Source organism: Meleagris gallopavo, chromosome 1 (assembly GCF_905368555.1).
Source record: "Meleagris gallopavo chromosome 1, MGAL_WU_HG_1.1, whole genome shotgun sequence".
Classification (NCBI taxonomy): Eukaryota; Metazoa; Chordata; class Aves; order Galliformes; family Phasianidae; genus Meleagris; species Meleagris gallopavo.
The window spans coordinates 69,966,397-69,990,946 of NC_139404.1; the positions used below are offsets into that span (position 1 = coordinate 69,966,397).

The window sequence follows — 24,550 nt, forward strand, 5'->3', positions numbered from 1 at the left end:
GTGGTTTTCACTCTGCTCTGATGCTGTATCAGCAGCTGTATGGGCAGCTCTGGCATGAGCAGTACCATTGTAATCCTGATGGTCTGACCTCACAACTGCTGCTTGATGCTTGTGTTAGTAGCTGCCCTCTGCATCAAAGGCAGAAGGAGGAACTAGTCTTTATCTCATAATTTACTGCTGTGCATTGGAACAGGAAAGAAGGGTGTGCCAATTGTTTACTGTCCGTATAGATCCTGAGGTTATTTGCAGTTATGGCCTAGTGCAGGCCACATGCTTCTTTTCTGTCTTGTGGCTGTAATGAAGGAGAAGCAGAAGAGATAAAGGATACATTTGTGCTATTAAAGGATATGGCCAGATTTATGTAGTTTTTGGAGGCTGGGACTTCAAGATGGTGCAATCAAGATAGGGGGAACAGGATAAACAAGCCTTTTAGTGCAGACAGCTTCCTAGAGGCAGAGCATCTGAAACATAGCGTAAAGAGAAGTTTTCACTTGTACTAAGAGGAAACGCCCTTTTTTAAGAGTCTTCCACAGACATCCAAGAGTGCTGTAGTTCATCCTGCTGGGAAAGTGAAGATGAAGGGAGGATGGAAGGGAGATAGAAAAGGTTCCATGGAAGAAAGAACAATGTGAGACACCTGCATCTGTTTGGGTAAACTGTTTCTGGTTTGAATCAAAATCCAAGCAGTAAAAAGTACGTAAAAGTTAGCCTTTGGGGCATCCTACCCGACCTTTTGATTGTCAGTATCATGTCACAGCTTCCATTCTGAAGTTATTTAGCGTGGCTCTGAGGGGACACAGAGGGCATCTGTCTATAACTGTGGCTTTCGAGACTTAAGCTATAAGATTCCTTTTCATTCTGCTGCATCCTTTTTGTTAACAGCTTTGGGTTGGCAGAGAAATTTTGCATGACCGTCCTTTTCTTGTCAGTGAGAATTCTAGGGAATATGGCCAGTGCGGAAAGGAAAGTGACAACATTTGTGCCAGATTATATCAAGTTCTTTCCCTTTATTCCATTCTGCATACTTAATAATGTGTGATATGGAAGGAAACATAACAAGGAGATAAGAGAAAGCAAGCAAGCTTTAAACGTATATAACAATGGCAGTGCCCCAAAACGTGGGTGCCAAAGCTGTTGCTGTATATTAAAGTGGATATGGAATTAAATATACTGAATGTAAGTTTATTTGTTGATCTCTTCCTGTTATAAAAGTTACATGACAACCATGACAACCCAGATATAAATTGTCCAAGGGAGAAAAATTCTGATAACCTTTTCACAGATTTACGGAAAAAGGTCATTTAACTTTTCTAAAGAAACACAAAGCACTTGAATGGAAATTTTGGCTTTAACATCTGCAGCATGCCATCAAAAATAACACTTATGGTAACAGTAAATAATTGAAGAAGATTACTTGTAATCTTGGTTAGTATTTTAGATGTTAATCATTTCCTACTTTTTAGACCTGTGCAAGGTATCATGTAGTAGTAGTGTGTCATATGATTAGATACCATGAATAACGCACAGTGGGTGGCCAGTCCTTTTTGTTGGTTGTTGGTTTTTTGGGGTGTTTTTTTTTTTTTGTTTGTTTCCTGGTGTGGTTTAAGTCCGGGTTCAGACTCCCCAGCACTTCAAACTTGCTGATTTTGCTGGAGCAAGCTCTTTAAAGAGACATTAGATTAAGGTTCAACTTTTTGGGCTGACTCAAAAAAAAAAAAAAAGAATTTTGCATCCTGATGCGTGTAAGCTTATTAAAGCAGTTTGGCAGTCTGCGAGCACTTACGCACTTTACATAGGAGAGTAATCTTAAGCATGTTTTTTTTTGCTGCTTCAGGATATATATATATATATATATAACAGGATTCACATTTACAATGCCTTTAGACTTTAATAGGTAATTTGCTACAGAAATGAACATATCTGTGATTTTTTCTTCCTAAAATTAAAAAACAACGCAATTAAAACACTAGAAGATAAAGCTCCATTACTGTATTTAATAAGATTTTGCAAGTTCTGTATGAGCATTCTGTTTGAAACTGATTTCATGTCAGACAACACACTGTCAAACTGATTCTTTTCCTAGTAAATGGACAAAAACAATTTTTGAAATCTACTATTATGAGGTCTTGTTACAAGTTACTTTATATTAGAAACTCATTTGGTTGTCTACTGATTCACCCCATCTCCATTCTAGTTCACTTATAACTTTACATCTTGCATAACTTTTTTTTTTTTCCTGTTTTTGAGGCAAGTTCTCTTTTGTAGGAAAAATAAAGTGTTAAGATGTTGCCTAGACCCTTATCTCCCAAAACCAGAATGGTTGTCCAGTCACTGCACGTAATGATGTTCTGTTACTATTAGAGTTGGCATTTCTGAAGGGAAAGAAAATAAAGAATTGCTTTCTTTTGGGGATGAAGGAGATGAAGACTGGGAACAGAAACTTACTAAACACAACATTCTTGGTATTCCACAGATGGTAAAAACGGGTTATTAGTCTGCATTGCAGCAAGTGCAGTGTGATCAATGCCAAAATATAATCAGTAGCTAGATGTTCATTTTATTTACAGAAATAAAATGCTAAGCACTATTTTAATAACTGTAAATGACAGAGCCCATGTATGTATTGTACATTCAATTTGAGTAGTCTAGACAGACTGCTCTCCAAGGAAAATACGTTTTCATCAGTATTTGTGGTATGATTCATGGTGGTGAAGAGGCAAATAGCTCTTTTTATGACTGAAAGTTGCTTTAATTTGCAGCCACAAAGAAAGAAGTCCATGACCGGATGATAGTGGTGGAAACTAAGGGTTTATAGTAATAGAGGTTTACACCTTATGCTGAGCTGAGGGTTTTATTTTTCCAGGGCTGGCATCATCAAAAAGCATCTTGCACTTGTTTGCAAACAACCAGAAGAGGTCTATGTGAAGTTTTCGGTTCACAATTCAGATTTGCAAAGCTCACAGTGACAGGCTGTTTAAAAGGTGTACTGGCTGTCAGCAGGCAGAGGATTTGGCATAAATACTTGTAAATCTTTGTGTATGCACCCTGTGTAGAGGAGGTGCACCAACTCTGTCTTCCATGCCTAGTTAGTTGTCAGCAAAACATTAGAGAGACATGCAAGTATGCTAGTTATGTTTGCAGTTTTGCTGTTGATGTTGTATTTCTTTACACATGTTGGGATTGGATTTATTTTGTATCTTTAAGCAGTGCCTGCTTATGTTTGGACTAAACATTATGTAGATGGCCTTTCTGATAAGAGAGAAAAACAAAAGGCTAAGTAACATATTTATAGTTGTCTGTTCTGCCTCCCTCAAATAAAAATAATGGAAATCTCTTCTCATGATTGTTGTAAGCTGGAACTTCAGTAACTTCTCTTTCAAAATACTACTACATGGAACAGAACAAAGCAGTGTACTGCTTTTTCAAAATGTGGCGTTTTAAATCTTTGTCCTAATAACTTGAAGTATTTAATTTTTTCATTTGATACAGTCTGATTCTGCAAATGGCACTGAAATGACTTCTTTTGGACTGTAAGGAGCAATAGAGAGTCAGGCCTGTGAAATATTCGTGTCTATTTCATTCTGTCTCAGCAGCACTGCAGTATAATTAAGTGAAAACTGTGTGTTAGAGCTTGGTTCCTTTTGGTTATGATCATGAATGATTGAAGGGACCGTATCGAACTGTGTTCTTGAAGATACTGATGTTCTAGAGTGCATTTAAACAACTGTCTTGGAAGGGCATAAAATAATAGCAGTTGCCTCATTTTTGCATGGGTAGTACTGAATGATTCAAAAAGATCTGTTTACATGTAGTCAAACAAGCTAAAATTCATTAGGAAAAATGTTCATTCTACATATTTTATACCAAGATTATTTTTGGAGGTTCTAGGGACTGTTGGAACTTCAATGGGCTCAAAGCTTCTTCAGTTCTAGGGTTGATCTGTGTATCAGAAGTTACATCTTAGTACGTATAATTTCACAGTGGTTGACCATCAGTTAAAAATAGTCTGGTTGACCACACATAGTGTAACTTTTTTTTTTTAATTAAAATTTAGCTATCCCTATACCCACAAAAGCATTTGTTAAGGTCAGCACTGATGGACATCAACAGCTGAGGGGACAGAGTTAAGGTGTAAATAAATCTCTTCTATGGAAAGGACATAGTGTTTCATAATTGTTATGGATAGTGTTTCACAAATAATAGCTAGTGCAGCTAAAACTAGTAGTTGGCAATCATTCTAGCTTCATAAAGATCCTAAGTTTTCATAGAAAAAGGAAGTAGTTTCTCTCCCTTTTTCAGACAATGTGTTACTGAATGGATAGCAGAGTTCTTTCAGCTGTGTAATGGAGTTGGACTCAATAATCCGTTTCTAGATTTTTTTGTTGCTTTTCCTCCAAGTGCAATGTGTTTTTGAAGAGGAGAAATCAGTATCTGTGTCTTAGCGATTTGTAAGGACTACTGGAGGATGTGTTGCAGCAATGAAGTCTGATATATGTAAAACAAACAAGAGGAACCTGGAAGTTACATGCTAAGAGGCTTCCATTGTCTGTTTTTTGCTTGTTTCTTTAACTCGTCAGTACCCCTGGGTCTTGCTATCAATTTACAGATTAGGTTTTTTTTGTTGTTGTTGTTAATCTGTGCTTTAAAAAACAAAAACAAAAAAACTTAAATACCAATGTCTAGATTTTCAAATTTGCTTAAATCAAAATTCAGTGTTACTTGGTATTGGTCATATGCTAGTACATTTAATGTGGAATCTTTTTTGGATATAAATGCCATTTCTCTGATATGTGTTGCAGTAAGACAACCAAGTACACCTCAGAGGTGTGTGGGTGTCCTAGTAGGTTTTTTGTGTTTGTATTTTTAATATATAACTATGCAGACAGTACTGCAGTGTGATGCAGTGTGTGTGCTGTGTATACCATGGTTCACACGTATTCGTCATTTGCTTTCCTTTGTGACTACTGAACGTTGTACATAAATACACTCCAGTACACAAAGTGTATTTGGTACGTGCCATTCACCTGACATCTCACTGAGTACTCTGTAATGAATTATATTTTTAATATTATTATATTTTTGAGGGGTAGGAAAATAAAAAATTGAAAAATATTGCAGGAGTTGCATTGTAACTGCGGCAGAGCATATGAATTGAGTTGACACATTCTGAGCAAAGATTTATACACTGATTTGTGTAATCTTTATTCCTGAAGTAGATCACTTGCCTCAGGTACTTGTAGAATTACACCTTCCCTTTAAATTGCTTGAGATTTTTCACGAGATTACTTTTGTGAAGAAACCTTGCAATATTGAGATATGCTTAATGTGAGTAGATACTACTGCTTTTGTCTCATAGATTAACTGCTTGCTCATATATTGATTTGCTCCTTCAAAGTAAATGAAAATATTAGCCTCTGTGGGTTAAAAAGCACTTACAGATTAAACTGTTTCCTTTTCCATGGCGTGTCGACAGAACCATGATCTTCCCTGGATCCTTCTCATTTGTTTGGGGAATCAAGATGAAAGGAAGACTTTGATTGATTACTTTCACAAATACTAAGACTCTAATGTGTGATTAATAGATAATTTCTGGATATTTATTATCATATTACAAACATATGCTTTTTATAGTTGTTACTGTAAGAATGTCAATGTTTAAAGGATCTTTAACTTCTTTTTCCCTAGCTTGGTATTTTTTGACAGCCTAGTCTCCGAAGAGCTAAGTGTAATTGCTGCATTAAAAAGGTCAAGCAAATCTTAGTTAAAAAGTAGACTAAAACTAATTTGAGAGGTCTTTTCATAGTAGAATAGGTAAGGAGTACACATAGAGAAATAAAATCCTATTAGGATTTACTACCTTTTTAGTTTTTTTCTAGCAGAGAAACATTTCCATAAGATGTCTGCTAGAAGAGTAGTGTGCCCATGATAGCTGTCCTGCAGAAAAATTCGAGTCAGCAGGATGGGAATCAGATGAATGGAAGAAATGGCAGCACAGTGATGGGCAGAGGGGGTAAAAAGAAAATAAAAAGGTGCAAATAGACCTTGCAGTGCAAGTAGACAAGTAGATGTGCAAGTAGAAAGAAAACAGACAGTAAAAACAAAGCCTAAAGAAGAAGATGATTCAAAATGCATTATGGAAGAAACATACATATTTTGGACTTAAATAAGATGCTTAGGAAAAAAGTTAATATTCTTTAAAACCAAGTTGCCTCATTTTTGACTCGCTTTCTTTTAGTTCCCAAGAGGACATATGCCCAAACCTTGGTAGGAAATGTGACTGCCAGCTGCACAACACCTTTTAAAGAGATCTTATGTTTTCTGAACCTGACAATATTTGTCACATCTATCTATAACAGACTACTATTTGTACTATCTGTTAAACTGCTTCTTAATATTTGAGATTCCTCATCAACCTGTAAAAAATGATCAAGCTATTGAAAACTGTCAGTAACATCACAGGTGTTTAATTTTGTGAGCTTTGTGGGTTCATGCTTTTGATTTTTGTTAATTTACATCTTTATATTTTTCATAGAATGGCTGAGATTGGAAGGGACATTAAAGATCATCTAGTTCTAACTTTTCTTCTATGGGCAGGGTTGCCACTCACTAGATTAAACTGCCCAGGTCTCCATCCAGCCTGATCTTGAACACCTCTAGAGATGATGAATCTACAACTTCTTGTTCCAGTGCCTCACCACTCTCTGAGTAAAGAATTTCTTCTTAACATCTAACCTAGTTTTTCCCTCTGTTAGTCTAAAGCCATTCCCCTTTGTTTTATCACTATCAGACTGTATAAAAAGTTGGTCTCTCTCCTTCATGTACTGGAAAGGAGGGGTTCTTTGATATTAACTTCATCAACATCTATGATTCATCCGACAGGCTGGAAAAGGGGGGGCCAGCAGGAAGAGGGAGGTGATTGTCCCCATATATTCAGCTCTTATGAGGTACTGTGTCCAGGCCTGGGGCCTGGGGCCTACTGCACAAGAAAGATGAGGAACTCTTGGAGCGGGTGCAGAGGAGGGCTACTAAGATGATCAGAGGCTGGAGCACCTCTCCTATGAGGAAAGGTTGAGGGAACTGGGCTTGTTTAGCTTGGAGAAGAGAAGGCTCCAGGGAGACCTCATTGTGGCCTTCCAATACTTGAAGGAAGCATGTAAACAGGAGGGAAATAAAAACCCACGAGGGTGGATGAGTGATAGGACAAGGGGGAATGGTTTTAAACTGAGACAGGGGAGGTTTCAGTTTAAAACCATTCCCCCTTGTTCTATCACAGTTAGATATTAGGAGGAAGTTTTTCACTCAGAGGGTGGTGACACACTGGAACAGGTTGCCCAAGGAGGTTGTGGATGCCCCATCCCTGGAGGCATTCAAGGCCAAGCTGGATGTGGCTCTGGGCAGCCTGGTCTAGTGGCTGGTGACCCTACAAATAGCAGGGGGGTTGAAACTACATGATCTTTGAGGTCCTTTTCAACCTAGACCATTCTATGTTTCTATGATTCATCTTGTTCCTTTATTTTAAAACTGTATTAAGAGGAGTTTCAAATAAATCCTTTGCGATACAAGTAGGAATATATCGTTAAATAGTGTTAAAATGAGAGGCAGTATTGCTCAGTGTATTGGCTCTAATTTTACTGAGGTAGAGATCTGAAATTGTTAACTATGTTAATATATCATATTAAATATTTGTCCTACTACACAAAATTTAATGTAGCTATCTAGGGAGTAGATTGAGTTCTCCTGTTGTGTTTTTGCCTGCTGTAGCATATTTTTAAAGCTAACTTATGGAGAGCATCCAGGGAGCTCTTCTAGTAGCAGGCGGACCAGCTTTTGCAGAGTTTGATGGCAAGCAGCCTGTCCAGTGCTATAAAGAAAGCCTCCTCTGATTAGAGGTAAAATGGTCGCTGCAATGTGGCAGCTACTGCTTCAGCATGGGTCTGTTTCAGTTTGCACTAACTGCAACTCTAAGCTTTCATTCATTTCCGTCTGTCTTACACTTTCACTGACTCAATTATTTTTTGTAATCATTAGTGGCCATTGCTTGATGTTAATGTAAGTCTCATTGGAGGCGGAAAGAAAAAAGTTTTGTTCTGATTACAATTCCAGAATGGTTTGGAAAATTAATTGCATTAGAGGAAAAAAAGCTAATATTAACATACATTAAGTGAGAAACTGCACAGAATTGAGATGTATTGTGTATGTGTGTGTGTGTGTGTGTGTGTGTGTGTGTGTATACATATATGTAATGTTGAAAAGTATCATTTCTATGAAATTGATTAGTGTTTTGCTGAATTTCCTGTTAATATCTTTTCTGGGTTTTTTTTCTGTTTTTTTCTTTTTTCTTTTTTCTTTTTTTTTCAGCTTTTCGATGTAGCCTCCAGTTTCTTGGAAACATTGCAGCAGGAAATGGAGATTCCCAGAATAGCATTTGGAAGTGTGCTTTCCCAGATCTCTTCTTGTAAGCATGGATGCGGCTTTTTTTATAATGTAATTTCTGTGGTTTTATTCAAATCTTTTGTACACGACAGTTGTGCTTCTTCTAGCACCATAAAGCTTTGAAAAATAACTTTGGGGAAAATGGGGTGGTTGAGACCATATCCTGTAGATGTTTTTTTTTGTTAGTCAACCACAAGGGTCAGGACCTTTGAAAACCTGCTTGTTATAAACTGACAGTAAATTGATTTTATTTGACACAAACTGGCAGAAAATTATGTTTAAATAATGAGCTTCAAGTGTAAACTTTATTTCAGAGGTATTTTCAAGTAGTTATACACTGCTTGTTTCCAAGAATGTGACTTCTCTTTTATTCACGTTGCTTATATGTAGACCAGTCAGTTATTTGTGGATTAAATGGGATCTACAAAAAGTGGCTTAATCTTTTTGTCTTCCGTTCCCTTTGCCATTCATCCTAGTCTTAATGAAATACATTTCTGAAGATTAATGATGTGTCATGAAACATTACATAAACCATTTTGTGTGGACACATGACAATATTTTTGGTGTAGTTGGCCAAATCTTTCACAGTAAGCTGCTAATAAAGGCATATTCATTGAATTTGGTACTCAGGATGAGTGTATGTTTGGAGTCCACGTGTCAGAAGATTGTATGGTAATATATACAGGTTATTATTATTATTTCATTCAATTCCTAAATTTCTAGTACGTTTCCATTGTACTAGTTTTATAAATCACATCTTAAGTTTGACTTCCAATTTCAGATTTTGTTTCTTTGCAGTTGACTTTATATCTCTTGAGCTACGGCAAATTCATGATTCTCTGAAAGACAGCAGACAAGAACAAATAAACAAGCTGAATGTCCTTAAGTGCGATTTTCCAGCATCAATTTTAACTTACTGTCAACTATTCATTTTCTCTTGAAGGACCTGCCTAACCTACAGTGATGAGAAAATTGTTGCCTACTGTTGTATGGTCTTATTTACCTGCCTTAATTCAGAGAAAGTGAAAGAACTGCTGGAACCTGAGAACTTGTCTGTGGCTCTTCATGTCATAAAAGTCTACAAAGAACGATTGGAGTCTGAGTGGTCGTATGTATCTTCTAGATATTTTTTCCTCTTAAATAAGTGTTTTAGTAGCATCAATCTTTGTGTGAAAGTGTCTGAATTTGTGGCTCTGAAAAGTAGTAAATGATGATCTATATGTAAGTTACTAATTTGATCTCAAGTTCTTCTCATAAACTTCTACTGACTCATTTGATTTCCCTTAAACTAAGACTGTTTTTGTTGAAGATGTAGACAGGAGTTGTAGACTCAGTGGAGTACTCTTCTTATTAACAAATCTGCTGTCTAGTATGTCATAAAATCATTTTTACACTGAAACAGAGAAGTCGTGTTGTATATGAATCTTCTAAATTTCGTTTTCTTAAAAATAATCGGTGGTTTTATTCCATCAAGCTTTGAATTTTTTGCTGATGGCTATTTCTGTAAATTAGGCATTTGAGAAATGTTCTGTTTGTCAACAAGGATATGCACAATAATTGAGTTAGTTTTTTTTTCTATGAGAAAAATACGGGGGAAGAGAGGTTATTAAAACAAAACTCCATATACTTTTTTATCTTTCTCTTGAAGGACATGTTTAAAGTAAAAATTTAATTAGGAAAAATTATCAAGGTTTAAATAGATATTTAGAAACTCTGTTTTCCTTGCATTAGTACTGAAAAAAAATTACTTTTTTTTTTTTTTTTTGGATGGTCTTTTTTCCTAATCAGGTCAATTTCCATAGGACATAAATAGTTTGCAGAAAACAAACTTAGTTTTAGGATCAGATGACCAGATTTCCATTTCAAAAGTGACAAACTGAATCGTTAGTTTTGGCCTCAGTCAGTAGAAATACATGTGAAACAGATGGCTTTTCAGGTAATTATCTTGATTATCCTTTGTTTTCTTTATGTGTTGAAGATAATGTTTTAACTAAGATATGAAAACCAAGAAATCACCAAGGTTAGAAAAGACCTCTAAGGTCATCCAGTCCAACCATCCACATTTCACCAATATTTCCTAGTAAAGCATGTCCCTCAGTACAACATCTAAGTATTTCTTGAACACCTCCAGGGTTGATGACTCCACCACCAGCCCGTTCTAGTGCCTGACCTCTCTCTCAGGGAAGAAGTAGTAATTCCTGACGTCCAACCTGGATCTCCCTTAGTGAAATGTGAGGCCAGTTCCCTCTAGTCCTCTTGCTAGTTACATGGGAGAACAGGCCAACTCCTACCTCACTACAGCCGCATTTTGGGTAGTTGCAGAAAGTGATAAGGACACCACCTGAGCCTCCTCTTCTCCAGATCTAAATAGTTCTACTTCCCTCGACCACTCCTCAGAAAGCTTGTGTTACCACTGGTTACTCACCAGCTTTGTTGCCCTTCTCTGAACTTTTTTTCTTACTCCACATAACCACTGTATGAACATTAATATCATGCTTTGATCTTACATCATACAGTGCAACCTTTGGACATAAGTATGTGGCTATAAAAGTGTATCTGAAGACAGTATTCTGAGTACTGAAAGATGTGGGAAAGCCTAGCAAATTAGTATTCTTGTTCCGAGTAGTACAATTATTATCTATCTATCTATCTATCTATTTTTTATTTTTTTTTTCAATATCTGTATCGCAAACTATCAGGAGGTTTTTTTGTTTGTCTTTTTTGGTAGTATTAACATAGAATGTTTCTCTTAGGCAACAAGTTGTTCTTTAGCTTTAAATACAGAGGATATTAACTTATTGATCTTATGAATCTGGATATTTTTTACAGGATAACCAGTTGTATTTTAGATTCTCCTTTACTTCCTGCCACTTTCTATAATTTTGCAGTCTGTGAAGCGCATAGTACAAGAGCATTATTACACCTGATGTAATACAACCAACTTTCTTGCCTAAAAATTTCTCTTTATTATTTAGAGTATGAGAATATTATTTGTCTTGAGGGTAGTCGTAAGGTGGACCTGAAAGCCAGTTTCATTTTTTACTGCTGATTTTCCTCCTGTTAAATAAATGTGAATGGATATATTCATATAATACTAAGATGATACCAAGTTGATTTTTTTCTTGCTTTCTTTTTCTTGCTCCTGTTTCTGAGCATGAGGAGGTGCACCAGCCAGCACTTCTGATGACTTTCTCATGTTCTGCCTAGTCTAGCTGTTTTTTTCTCCAGTTCTCCAAACTTAGGGGAAAATTCTACCTATTTCCAGCAATATTGAATCTGCTTTTTGTAGAAAACCTTTTGTGGACTAATCAGTGTTCTCTATTTACTAGCTAAAATGCTGCTCCATTCTGTTGTGCATAAGCTGGAATTCTTTTGAGGTGTAAGTGTCCTTCTGTTAGAGCTGTTATTTAGACGTGATTTGCTAGTGTCTAGAAATTTCTTCTTAACGTTTTCTCTGCTTTGAAGAGAAAAGCTTAGCAGCAAACAGGATTTCTAATTTTGATAGAAGTGATGTTATTTATGAGTTCTTTGGCTAAGGAAAGTTGAAGGTTCTTGTCTCGGCTCTCTGACTGTACTATAGAAAAAATATTTGGTCAGCAATTCATTGAACATTTTGGAGCTGTACTTGACCTCTCACTGAAGTACAATCCTAGTGGTATGTTTAAATGAATTTGCATAGCTGCAGAATTTGCAACAAAGCTGATACTTTGTTGTGAAGATTTGAGTCCCTTATGCCACAGCTACCACAGTGCACAGAAACCATTTTGAAGCAGCTGTTCTTGCACTATATAGCTGAGCCAAAATATAAACTAGTCATCTTCCAAGAGGTTATGCTCACTGCCAGACTCATATATGACTGAATTTAGAATGTTCTTATTTTTAAAGTTAAAAATATTACTTAATTTCTGCCTACCTTCTTGTGTCTCAGTTTGAGCATCTGGTTTCTTATTACGCTGAATAAAAAGTGTCTGCCACATGTGTTTATTCATCTTGGCTGTGCTTTCTTGCTGTCAAACGTTGCTCTTACGTATTGAAAACCTTTCTTTGAATAACCGGATGAGTTTTGGTTATAGGCAAACCATTTATTCATGATTGTATTCTATTTCATTTTATTACTTACTAAAGCTTATAAATTAATGTTCCTCTAGAGTTAGTATCCAATGAATTCTGAAAATAATCATGATGCTTAAGTTATTTTTCCATTTGCTGCTATGAATCATTAGGACAGAGAGAGGACAGCCAGGACAAACATTTGGATTTAAGGCAATTGGCTGAACTACAGTCTCTCCCATGGGGTCCTTCCTGCTCCTTTCTGCTAAGCACATGCTGGGTTTCCTACTCTAGCCCCATCACAGCACGGAAAGCACATCTTGAAAATCTTTTTCTCATTCAGTTGACAATTCTTGCTCAGTTCTTGATCCCATTCATGTTTAGAGTCTGGATTTCCATCTCCATGCTGGAAAAGTCCTCAGGGAGAGTTCAGGAGGAACCTCATTCTAGCCTTTGGCTTCTGACAGTCCTCCCTCTAGTCTTGCAGCAATTTTCTAGGAATAATCTGAGATTATTCCAAGCAGTTCTTGAGAGCTTTCTTTTCTAGAAGTGGCTGTTGGTGGCAGAACTCCTGCAATTCCTGTGTTGACTGCAATAAGCTTCTTTTCCAATTAAACAGAGTGAAGGAAACATCTCTGAAGACAGGGCATAGTTTTCTGGGTTCTCCTTCACTACTTCTTGAATCAAAAGATATTCAGTAGAAAACAAGAATCTTCTGTTGAGGAAGAAAGAATATCTGGATTGTTGCATGTTAGTGGCTATGCTTTCTGAGGGGACGGGGTTATGAGAGAGAAAACCTCAGATTAGCATCTTCTGAATCTGTTCAGTGGTAGAAAGCATGCTATCCATTTTTAAAAACATTTTTTTGAATCCCAAAAGGTCTGGTTTGGAGATCAGCACATTGAGATTTTTGAGCCTAAGCACTGATGCATTTATATGAGATTTTTGTAGGCTGATAGCATAACAGAAATTATCTCAGAACTTTGAAAAAATGGAGGTAACAGTTGAATGATGCACGGCTACATTTGTCTTTCTCAGTGACAGACTTTTTATTGTTTTCTGTAGCATACTTTGAACTAAGAAATAGTTAATAAATTTAAGAAGTAAGTTGGTTCTTATGGAATGCCCTTATAGAATCATACCTGTTTATCTATACCAGATGGTCTGAAGGCTCATTTCATTAAGCTTGTGGTTACTTGTAAGCTTCAGAAATGCCTCTATCTCTGAAATCTGTTAAGTTGCAAAATGTAATTCGCACATTTTAGTGATACCTTCTCCTCTTCCTCTTTTAGAAGCTTGATCCTCTGAACAGCTCCAAGATATTTTTTTAATATTTCTTTCTTTGCCATCTTTAATATTGGATACTGAGCGTTACTTCAAAATAGCTTTAATTAACATTTATTAGGCTCTGTATTTTTGAAATGCCTCTGAACTTTCAGTCAACACAGCTTCTTAACTTGTTTCATGGCAGCGATCCTGTAATCTTGAATACTAGGCAATACACTGAGATTGTTGCTGGTCTGACTCCCAAGAGCAGTGATCTGAGAGAGGCATCTCTAACAGATTCTTCAGAATGTAGCCTGACTGGATGTATACTCCTTTGTTTTCTAGCCTTTAGCTAAAATGTTAGAACAAGACAAAACTAGAAGTTTTACGGACTGAAAGCTGTTGAAACTTACCTGTCTTGTCCTGAATGTTTGGATCTGTATTTTGGCCTGTAAAGAATGCCCAGAGCTTACTGCATTCAGAATGTTTAGAGGGGAATGATGTTAAAGAATGCGATTCAAAGCATAAGTCTTTGCAAAGACTGGCTCTGCAGAAACAAGTTAGTAAGTTTCTTTTCTTTGGTTTGATTTATGCCACAGTAATTAAATGATCCTATCTACTCAACAGTTCTTTGCAGCGTAGTTGTTCTCTGGAAAATGCGAAGACCTTTGTAATGTGCATTTACTGCCTAGGCTGTTAGCCTAAGAATATATACCTGCTGACTGGTGGAAAATCTTTTAAGCTGATACAGCTTGGTTATGTTACTGTTCCTGTCCTGCCTTCAGTCCTGAGAACTTCTTTTAATGTAGGCTCCCCTTTGAGGTGTTGGTTTTGATCTCTGTCTTCCAGTTTGCTCTGTTCATGGACACAGTTGTGGAATTAGTATTCCTTCTTGCAAGTGGAAAGGTTTTAAACCTCAATTTTTTTTTTCCTATTGTTTCCATTTTCTTTTGAGGTTTGTTGTTGTTGTTTTTTTTCATTTAGTTTTAGTTCCCTTTTATTTTATCTCTCACAATAGATCTGTCTGTTAAACTGTGGTTGGTTTTTCTGTATTATCGTATTTAGATTTTACTTTTTCCAACGTGTAATCTACCCATTTCCATTCAAAGGAATGAGCATGGTTTGCAAGCCCCTGTGAGACAATCCTTTATTTTCTGTGTATCCTCATCTTTCCATTGTACCTCCATAATGGACGCTAATGCACTTTTGAAAAGTTGGTACTTTGTTTTGACCATATGTTAAGCATATAAGTGAATATACTTAGTCCATAAAGTAATGTTCTTTTTACAATGCTGCTTTATTCTGGCAACTGTTGCCTGCCTAAGGATACTATCTGGGAATTGGACAGATCCTTCCCTTAAGAAACACAGGTGGAACACCCTGTTCAGTAACTGAAACATGTTTCCCACTCACTATTCCCATGTGATTGCTACCAAAATCTAAAGAATCTTCCGTAACAAGCTCCTCCACAGCAGTTTCAAGGGAAGAAGAAAGCACAAGCAATATCCAGCATTACATATGCAATATGATGAAAAGGTTTGCCAAGCTCTGCCATTTTTTTCTACAAAAACGTTTTTGTTTTAAACATGCAGAAGCCTATGCTATTAGGCTCTGGAAAATTGTGGACCCTTTAAAAAGTCTTTCCTCTGTGTTTCCCCACACATGCACATCCACTCCCTTTTGGGTTTATATTAATCAGCAGCAGTGAAGTGTGTCGCACAGTTTAGAAGCTGCTGTATTTAGAAGAGAAACCAGCATAGAATGCCACATGAAATCTATTTTAGAATATTGAACCTGCAAACATATGTGTTTTGTAAAATAATTAGGAAAAAGTAGTACAAAACTACATTATAATTTATCCTGACCGAGACCAATGTGTAGTCTAAAAGCTGTTTATTTTAGAAATAGTTTGGTGGTTCCATTAGAGATGAGAGTATAGCTTTGTCATCACTTTTTCCAAGTGTGTGCAACAGGCAGTGCTGCTACTATGAAAAAACAGGTTGCATTTTTGATTCCTGAAAAGCGAGGAAAAGAAATCCTCCATTTTAAATAAAAGGCATAATATGCCTTTTGGCTTCCATCAAAATGATACTAAGAGTATGGTCAACTGTTTGGCATTAGAAATAAGATTTTCTGAACATCTACTTTTTCTTTTTGAAACCACAACTCGGTGATGATTGTAAAGATTAGGTTATGGGGCTACTCCTCCCCATTTTTTGCCTTTGGTTATTTTGTCCTGACTTATGGAAAGAAGTGTGGACAGAAACTAGTTGCTCCTGTGGCAAGGAGCCTTGCCCATGGACACAGATTTGAAGGCAAAGATGGAACTCCGCAGAAGAGTGCTTGTTGCTTAATTGGTGTGCATGTGGTGCAAAAACCAGAAAATGTTACTTTTTTTTCTTTTAGGGCTGGCAGATCTGTCTGTCCTCTCTGACAGTTTAGGGTTTCCCCTGCTCCCTTCTGCTCTTCAGAAGGTAATTCTTATTTTTAATTCCAGGAAAGTTCGAGTTATGTTGCAGGTTCCAAGTTCAACTGTGGTTTTAAATAGTACTGACAATTGGAAAATTTCCTTAATTGTAGAGATCTGAGTAGCTTCTACTTTCTATTTGCAGAAGCAGCATATTGGCACAGATTTCCCCAGTTTCTCAAAGCTCAGGTTCACATGTTTATTTGTCCTTTCACCTCTTTCTTCTTACGTATTTTATGAAGACAAAGGAGTAGAAAGTAATTTTTTGCTTCATAGCACTTCAGGAAAAAAAAAAAAAAAAGTGATTCAAAGTTTGCCCAAAAGTAAAAATGAATCTCCTTTCGGTGTCTTCCAGATGCAGCTATCAAATTGAACAGGAGTGTATTCTAAATCTAAGAAATATTATAGGTAGTTTGAAGTTGGTCTTGTAGGCCTGAGAGTTGACTTAGTGGACCATATCATGGCCTGTGCAAGGAGGATTCATTCATTATAAGTAATAACTTTTGAAGATGGAAGGATATTCACTACTGTGTTTTATTCTGTTCAGGAGAAGAGTATTGCTATTGTACTTGGGATTGAGCTTTAAATATAGAAATGTTTTTCCTTTCTGTCCTTTTGAGCAAGAAGTGCTTTAGTTCTGCTGTTTGAGTAAATTACATGCACTCCAATTCTCGTTAGTTGTTTTTTTGTTGTTGTTTGTTTATTTTTTGTCGTCTTTTAGTGGTTCAGATAGAATGCTTATGCTGTTGTGGAAGGCCAGAATACTTCTGCTTCTCAAGTGTGTTCTGGTCCCAAGCACACTGTTTTTTCCTACTGTTCGTTTCTTTTAACACCTATAAAGGCTTCTGAGACAGCTTTAAAAAATTGGCTGCCTAAATTTTCTTCTCTTTTCTTCAAAATTTGAATTATTTGTCATGCTTGTTTGTTGTAGTAAAAATTAGTATTTCATTCTGATTAAGTACTATGGATGGCATGGCTTTGTTTGAGATGGTGAAATATTCTTTTGGTTTTGAGATGAGAAGTTTGCTGATCAGAGAATTCCCATGTGTTTTTCTTCTTTCTCCTAAAAAAAATTGTATTTTTTTCCCTCATCTTCTGAGACAAAAGATGCTGTTCTCTAGACTTGCTAATGTAATCAAATCAACTTAATATGGAGCACGGCATTTTGTGATCAAGTTGATTGCTTACACCCAGCTTTGATGGAGATATTTATATTTAATATATAATATCAAATATATATTTGAGATATACTGAGTTCAAATGCAGCTTATACTATTTTGTCTTGTCTGATGCTCAAGTTCCATTTGGAACAGTGAAACCCTTTGCTATTTTTAAATCTTTGAGCATCTCCTCCTGTAGTTATCTATTATGTAAGTGCCTGATTTATTTATTTTTATAAGATTTTTAGCCAAACAATTTTAAAATTCAAGAACATTAGCATATTTAATAGCACTGTTCATTTGTTACTTTGCTATGCTTGCATAACAAGTTTAATTTTCACCAGTTCTTTCACTAAATTACAGTGGTCTTGAGTTTTTCCCAGTGGTTCTTGTGTTGGCCTCCAAAGAGATTTAAATCTATTATCAAAGCCTTTTTTGGGCATCTGAAATGCCATATTAAGTCGATAACCCGAAACCAAGTGTCTTTCTTATTTCAAGATTCTGGATTGTCTTACTTTCATTCTTCTTCTTCTCCCTTACCTAAATGAAAAACAGGAGAGCTGAAGACTGAAAATGGCAACTTTAATTTCTTGCACTCTTGTTTAACTACCACCAGAATTTCTGAACGTGGTATCTAGAGAGAAGTGCTTTATGCCACTACTGATTTTTTTTATGACATCTCTTGGTAATGCTCTTGAAAAATGTAATGCACTGTATTCTTTCATGCAGTAATATAGGAAGTGGATAGGGTAAAAGAGAAAATCAAATATGGATTGTCTTGAAGTTAAAAGATGAAGAAGCACGTATAGAAGTACATTCATCTTTATAAGCAAAAACTTTCTTCTAAAATACTGCAGACTTGTCTAGCTGTGAAATTGTTGTCCAATTCTAATTCTAGTGAAAGATGCATATGAATAAATACAAGAGTATAGACCAAATAATGACTGAAAGACCAAATAATGACTGAAATACGGATCTTCCATTTAGCAGTAGTAATCACCAATTTGCAATTATTAGCATTATATACATATATTTTGTGATAATTATTTAGGTTTTTTTTTACTACAAGACAAGTATCCAATCAGATTTCCCTAAAGCGATATTGATCATGAAAAGTAAAACACAAAATTTATAGTTCCAGTTGCCACATTGAAAAATCAAACTTCATATTGTTCTTTAAATGCAATATTAACATGCTTCATTGTCAACTGAAATTTTTACATTAAGAAGCTACACAATGTTGTGTTTTTCACAGCTGTAGTTATTGATTTGGAGTTTGTTTGTTTGCTTGTCCTTTTTATGACTGCAGATGGAAACCTTTGCTTCTACTCAAATTCTTAAGAAATGCAGTCAGTTATCATCCTGAAGGTTTAACTGTCGATAGCTCTTATGCCATGAATTATTGGTTCAAGAACTGTGGAAGTACTCTCCTTGACTGCTGCGTCAATGGTTTGATGTAATTGTGGTGTTACATTTGAGTCTTTGCTGCTTAGCGTTGAAATATACAAGTGCTGCACTAAAAGTAATGCTACCTATTTTATTATGTTGGCCAATGATATCAGAGTTAGGTGTTCGTAGGATAGCAGTGAAGTTGAACCTTCCCACCAACATTTCATTAAATTTTGTTGCCATGTGATAGATGACAGCAGAGGGGCAGTCTGACAAAATGACATTTGAAATGGAAGTGCATATGAAGCAAAGGTGTGTCAATGAATTCATTCATATGGAAAAAATTGTATCCAGTGACATTCATCAACATTTACTGAATGTTTAGGGAGACCAAATTGTGGATGTTAGGACAGTGAGATGGTGGGTTGTGTGTTCCAGCCATGGTGACAATGATGGAGGGTCTCCTCTCTCGGCATGCAAGCTCCTGTTCATTGCTGGCAAAAAACTGCAGGTGGAGACTGTTGAAAAGTTGTGTTTTATAGCTAAGGATTTACCTTATCAAATAGTGTTATTGTCTTCTTTGTATCTGTTGTAGCTTCCATGAGAATAAATAGGAGGCAATATTTTGGAACAACATACATATGTGTGCTGGTAATTGTGGGGAGGTCTATACATTCAGATTTGTGTTGAGGAACTCTTAGATTGATGTTATATGCTCAAAGTGCCAGTTTTTAGTTAATGCTTCCCTATGTTCCTAAGGGAGCCTACAAACAGGAAGGCAATCAACTCTTTGAAAGAGTAGATAACAGCAGGACAAGGGGAAATGGTTTTAAGTTGATGGAGGGAAGATTTAGGTTGGTTGTCAGGGGGAAGTTCTTTACTATGAGAGTAGTGAGGTGCTGGAACAGGCTGCCCAGAGAGGTTGTGGATGCCCTGTCCCTGGAGGTGTTCAAGACCAGATTGGATGTGGCCCTGGGCAGCCTGGTCTAGTATTAAATGGGGAGGTTGGTGGCCCTGCATGTGGAGGGGGGTTGAAGATTCATAATCCTTGAGGTCCCTTCGAACCCTGGCCATTCTGTGATATGTCTATATGTGTATATACAAATATATATATACATTTATCCTTCTAAAATTTCCATATTAAAATAACTGAACCAGGTGCTGGCTGAGTCTACATTTAGCATTGGAAACAATAACAGCTATTAATTTTCTGGACTTCTTGTTCTCTTATTCCCCAAGTTGTTATTGATTTTTTTTTCCTAAAAGTAGTTTGTTAAATCTGTAGGCTTTCTATGTAATCTTTCTGTTGGCTATTAATGGATTTTTGATAAGCAAAAGGTTATTTGGAGAGTGGAATGTTGGCGGGAGATGGATGGAATATTTGAAATGCTTGGTTTTCATCAGACTATGCCTATTCTTCACAGCAGCTTCATGAGCAGAGGATGTTCTGAGATTTGTTCAGTAATTAATTTATATTTTACAGGAATAAACACAGATTGAAAAATGCATAGTTTAGTATTCGTATACCTATGCAGAATACGTAACACTGTCACTACTTCTAGGGTCATAATTTGAGGATTTTTTTTTTTAATTATTTTTTTAAATGATGCTGAAAGAACATGACTAGGTTGAAATTACAGGGCTAATGTCTAATGTTGTGAATGATACTTCAGACAAGGATAGACTTTATTTCATCCCCTTACAGAGCAAGGAGTTGAATTTGGATATTGGCTTCAGTTTGTGTTAAAGAAGGGGAGTGTTTTTTGGCAAGTTAAGAGAAATATTTTGCTGCCGTGCATCTGACAACGCAGTTTCTGTTTACTTGGATGCTTTGTTAGATTTTATTTTATTATTTTATTGAGAATTTATTTGGATACTTAAAATCAGTGTTGTGATGAATACCATAATAGTATATTCAAGCCTAAACTTCGGCTTCTTGCTTAGATACCTAAAAATTGGATTAGTCATTTATTATTGGAATTGTGGCATTCCTTTTCTGTAACTGGTGAAAGATTTTAACTAGCTTTCCTCCAAGCTTGTTTGGAAATGGGAAAATGTAGGGGGAATAATACACAATTAGAGAAATAGTATTACAAGTATGTGAAATAGTTCTTCACAAGTAAAATTAAGTAGCACCATTTGGAATAATAGAGAAGCTGTTTTCTTTGTACAACCAGTAATAAATATTTTTCTTTTTTTTTCTTTAGGTTCTTAATTGTTACAGACTATTTGCTGCAATGTCCAGAGTTGGTAAAAGCCCTCTATGCCAAACTGAGCAATCAAGAAAGGTAACCCCAAAACCAATGTGGCTTTTAGAATTTAGCATTCCATATAGAGTATCCTGTTCACATGATTGAAAAACTGTGTGGTTTCGTAGTTGGCACAAAATCTCTAAATACATGTTTCTATGTCAGTAATGGTTTTAAATTGGTTGGTTAACATTACAGTTTAGCCACAACTGGCAGTGATTTATGTAGGGTTGCAGAATCCAGGTTGGCGCCATTACTTGGTAAAGAAATACTTCAGAAAAAAAACAAAAAAAAAACACACAAGACTTCATGCCTGTGCCTTGATTTCATAAGAGCACCACACCCTGCAGTGTTTTACAGCTATATGTCAAATGTCTTCATCTGTTCATGCTCCCATTGTATTTGTAAGAAATGAAAAAGAAGCGTTTACTGAAAATGGAAATATACCTAGTGCTGGTTAGTGGAACATAAAAAACAAACAGAAGTAGATGTGCCGATGCTTATGAGTACTTTATCTTTTTAGTATTTCCAGGACTAAAAATAATATTAGAATATTCTTACATTATGTGAGCCTGTGTTTGTGTATTCAAAATAGCTACTTTCTTCCCCCTTTGCCTACGGAAGTTGCAGGTAAAAGACAGCACATTAAAAAAATCCCTGTGTCTTATGGGTTTTTTTTTTTGTAATTTTATCTGACTAAAACCAAAGTGTTATTACAAATGATCATTCAGACAGAGGATAGAGGAATAAGAAAATACAGAAAAGAAATACAATGTTATAAGTTGAGGTAGATAGCATAGATATGCAGGTGAGAGATGGCAATAATGAGGGATATACTTTCCTTCTTTCTCCTTTCATTAGGTTAACCAACTGAAAACAAAAAATGAAGTGTGTGCTTACTGTGCCTACTGATAGAGGTTCATTAACCAAGTGTAGAATCATAGAATTGCAAGGTTGGAAACGACCTGCAAGATCATTCAGTCCAACCATCCTCCCACTACCATTACTATCACAAGCCTCTAAATCATATCTCGTAGCTCCAAAGTAGTTAGTGGGAGAGGCTGTTTTTTTGTTTTTGTAATTCTCTTGAGGACAGCCAAGAATGGGTTAGGTTGTTTATTTGTTTTACATCAGTAAATCTAATCATAGAATCATATTGTAGAATCATAGAATGGCCTAGGTTGAAAAGGACCTCAAAGACTATTTAGTTTCAACCCCCCTGCTATGTGCAGGGTCACCAACCACCAGACCAGGCTGCCCAGAGCCACATCCAGCCTGGCTTTGAGTGCCTCCAGGGATGGGGCATCCACAACCTCCTTGGGCAACCTGTTCCAGTGTGTCACCACCCTCTGAGTGAAAAACTTCTTCCTAATATCTAACTTAAACATCCCCTGACTCAGTTTAAAACCATTCCCCCTTGTCCTACCACTATTCACCCTTGTAAACAGCCATTTCCCCTCCTGTTTATATGCTTCCTTCAAGTATTGGAAGGCCACAGTGAGGTCTCCCTAGAGCCTTCTCTTCTCCAAGCTAAACAAGCCCAGTTCCCTCAACCTTTCTGGAGAGGTGCTCCAGCCCTCTGATCATCTAGTGGCCCTCCTCTGGACCCGCCCCAAGAGTTCTGGGTCTTTCTTGTGCTGGAGACCCCAGGCCTGGACACAGTACTACAGATGGGGCCTCAAAAGAGCCAAGTAGAGGGGACAATCACCTCCCTCTCCCTGCTGGCCACCCCTTTTTTAATGCAGCCCAGAACACAGTTGGCCTTCTGGGCTGCAGGCACACACTGCTGGTTCATTTCCAGCTTCTCATCCACCAGGACCCCCAAGACCTTCTCCACAGGGCAGCTATCGAGGAGTTCTTCTCCCAGTTTGTATAAATACCTGGGATTGCTCAGGCCCAAGTGCAGCACCTTGCATTTGGCCTTGTTGAATCTCATTAGGCTTTCATGGGCCCACTTCTCCAGCCTGTCCAGGTCCCTCTGGATGGCTTCCCTTCCCTCCACTGTATCAACTGCACCACTCAGCGTGGTGTCATCTGCAAACTTGCTGAAGGTGCGCTTGATGACATCATCTATGTCATTGATGAAGATTGTTTTTTTTATCTGAAATTCTTTTGATTTGTAACAATACTTGTGAGCACCTTATGTAAATGTAACTGACTGTAAACTGGTAAATTCAGCATGGACTATGATCCCACAATTAACTTCAGCTATTTTGTGTCTGTAAATCTGTAAACATTACCACAAATGAAAACCTGCCACAAGATGATCACCAGGAGTCCTGTAGTAAGAAGAGGTGCCAGTTACATTACTCAACTACCAATTTCACTGCTGCTAATTTGTTCAATGGATACATCGTCCACTGGGAACACTAATCCAAGCCATCAAATCTAATAGTTCAAGTATTTGTACGATCTTTTGGCTCAATACCATAGCCATGTTTCTGCTGTAATCACTTGCAAAGAAATAGAAGATACTGTCACATCATCGTACGCTTTTCAGAGCAAGAGTATCATTAAAAGAGCTGATCACATTTTCACAGTACTTATTCCATGCAATTTGCAAACTCAGGCACGCAACATCAAATTGCTTAAATTTCTTAGGAAATGAAAAAGAAAATTTTTCAGAAGTCAGGAATTTGTCTTTTAATGGGAAATTCAGATTCCAGAAACACTTCAACAACAAAAAGAGCTACTTATGGCACACATCATGGCCACAGTATCACAAATATACTAGATTTCAATTACAGGAAATGCTTTGAATAGTACAAATACTGCAAATAGTGCAAATATTGTGGTTATACAACTGCATATACTTGGTTATCTAAGGCAACTGCCAACTTTAAGAGTCACTGCTAACGTATGTACTCGCAAACTTTCTCAACATAGTTAATTCTTTTTGGTAAATATATTTAAAGTAAGCGTATTTAATGTGCATGATGGAAAACACTGTAACTGAGAGGTACCGTTTATTCATGAGCTCAAGCTGCCTTCTCCAGACACCTCAATACCGCATCTGTCCTTTCTCCGTTTATTTGGCTCAGTCAGCCTTATTGGACACCAATGTGGCACTCTTGCGGTGAAGGCTCCTTGTCTCGTTTCGAAACAATGAATTCCCTATGCTTTGGTTTATACTGTCACTTTTTTTCCCTAGTTAATGACAGTCAAAATGTGTTTATCTGACCTGGTTTTGTCTTCTCATATATCTCAAAAGAATGCATTTTTAAATACTCTAGAATGTTGCATAGAAAGATGCCACGGCTGGATTGTTGTTTGTTTTTTTTTTAACCGAGATACAAAAGGACTACTTCTACAACATGTATTTCCATGTGTTTGACAGTAAATCAAGTGGCATCAAATTCACAACTGAACTGTGATTTTCTTTTTGAAAAGCATAATAGAGTTTATATGATTTGTAGTAATAAATTCAGTGAAAATCCATAAACCTACACAAACATACTTCCTGTCAACATAGCTGATCACCATCTGTACAGTGCGTGAATGAACTCAGCAGAGTCCTTTCTACAAAGTGATTATGG

At 36.7% G+C, this 24,550-nt stretch overlaps 1 protein-coding gene across 3 annotated transcripts in view; it reads left to right on the plus strand.

Annotated features, from left to right (window-relative positions):
* The window catches only part of ATXN10 (ataxin 10), a 96,840-nt gene that overhangs the window by 21,521 nt on the left and 50,769 nt on the right, over positions 1-24,550 (plus strand). For all 3 annotated transcript variants that reach the window (XM_085233088.1, XM_085233068.1, XM_085233079.1), the window contains 3 exons: positions 8,359-8,455; positions 9,377-9,541; positions 20,973-21,053. In XM_085233088.1, coding sequence (XP_085089214.1) covers positions 8,359-8,455; positions 9,377-9,541; positions 20,973-21,053 — 343 coding nt within the window. The remainder of the gene's footprint in view (positions 1-8,358; positions 8,456-9,376; positions 9,542-20,972; positions 21,054-24,550) is intronic.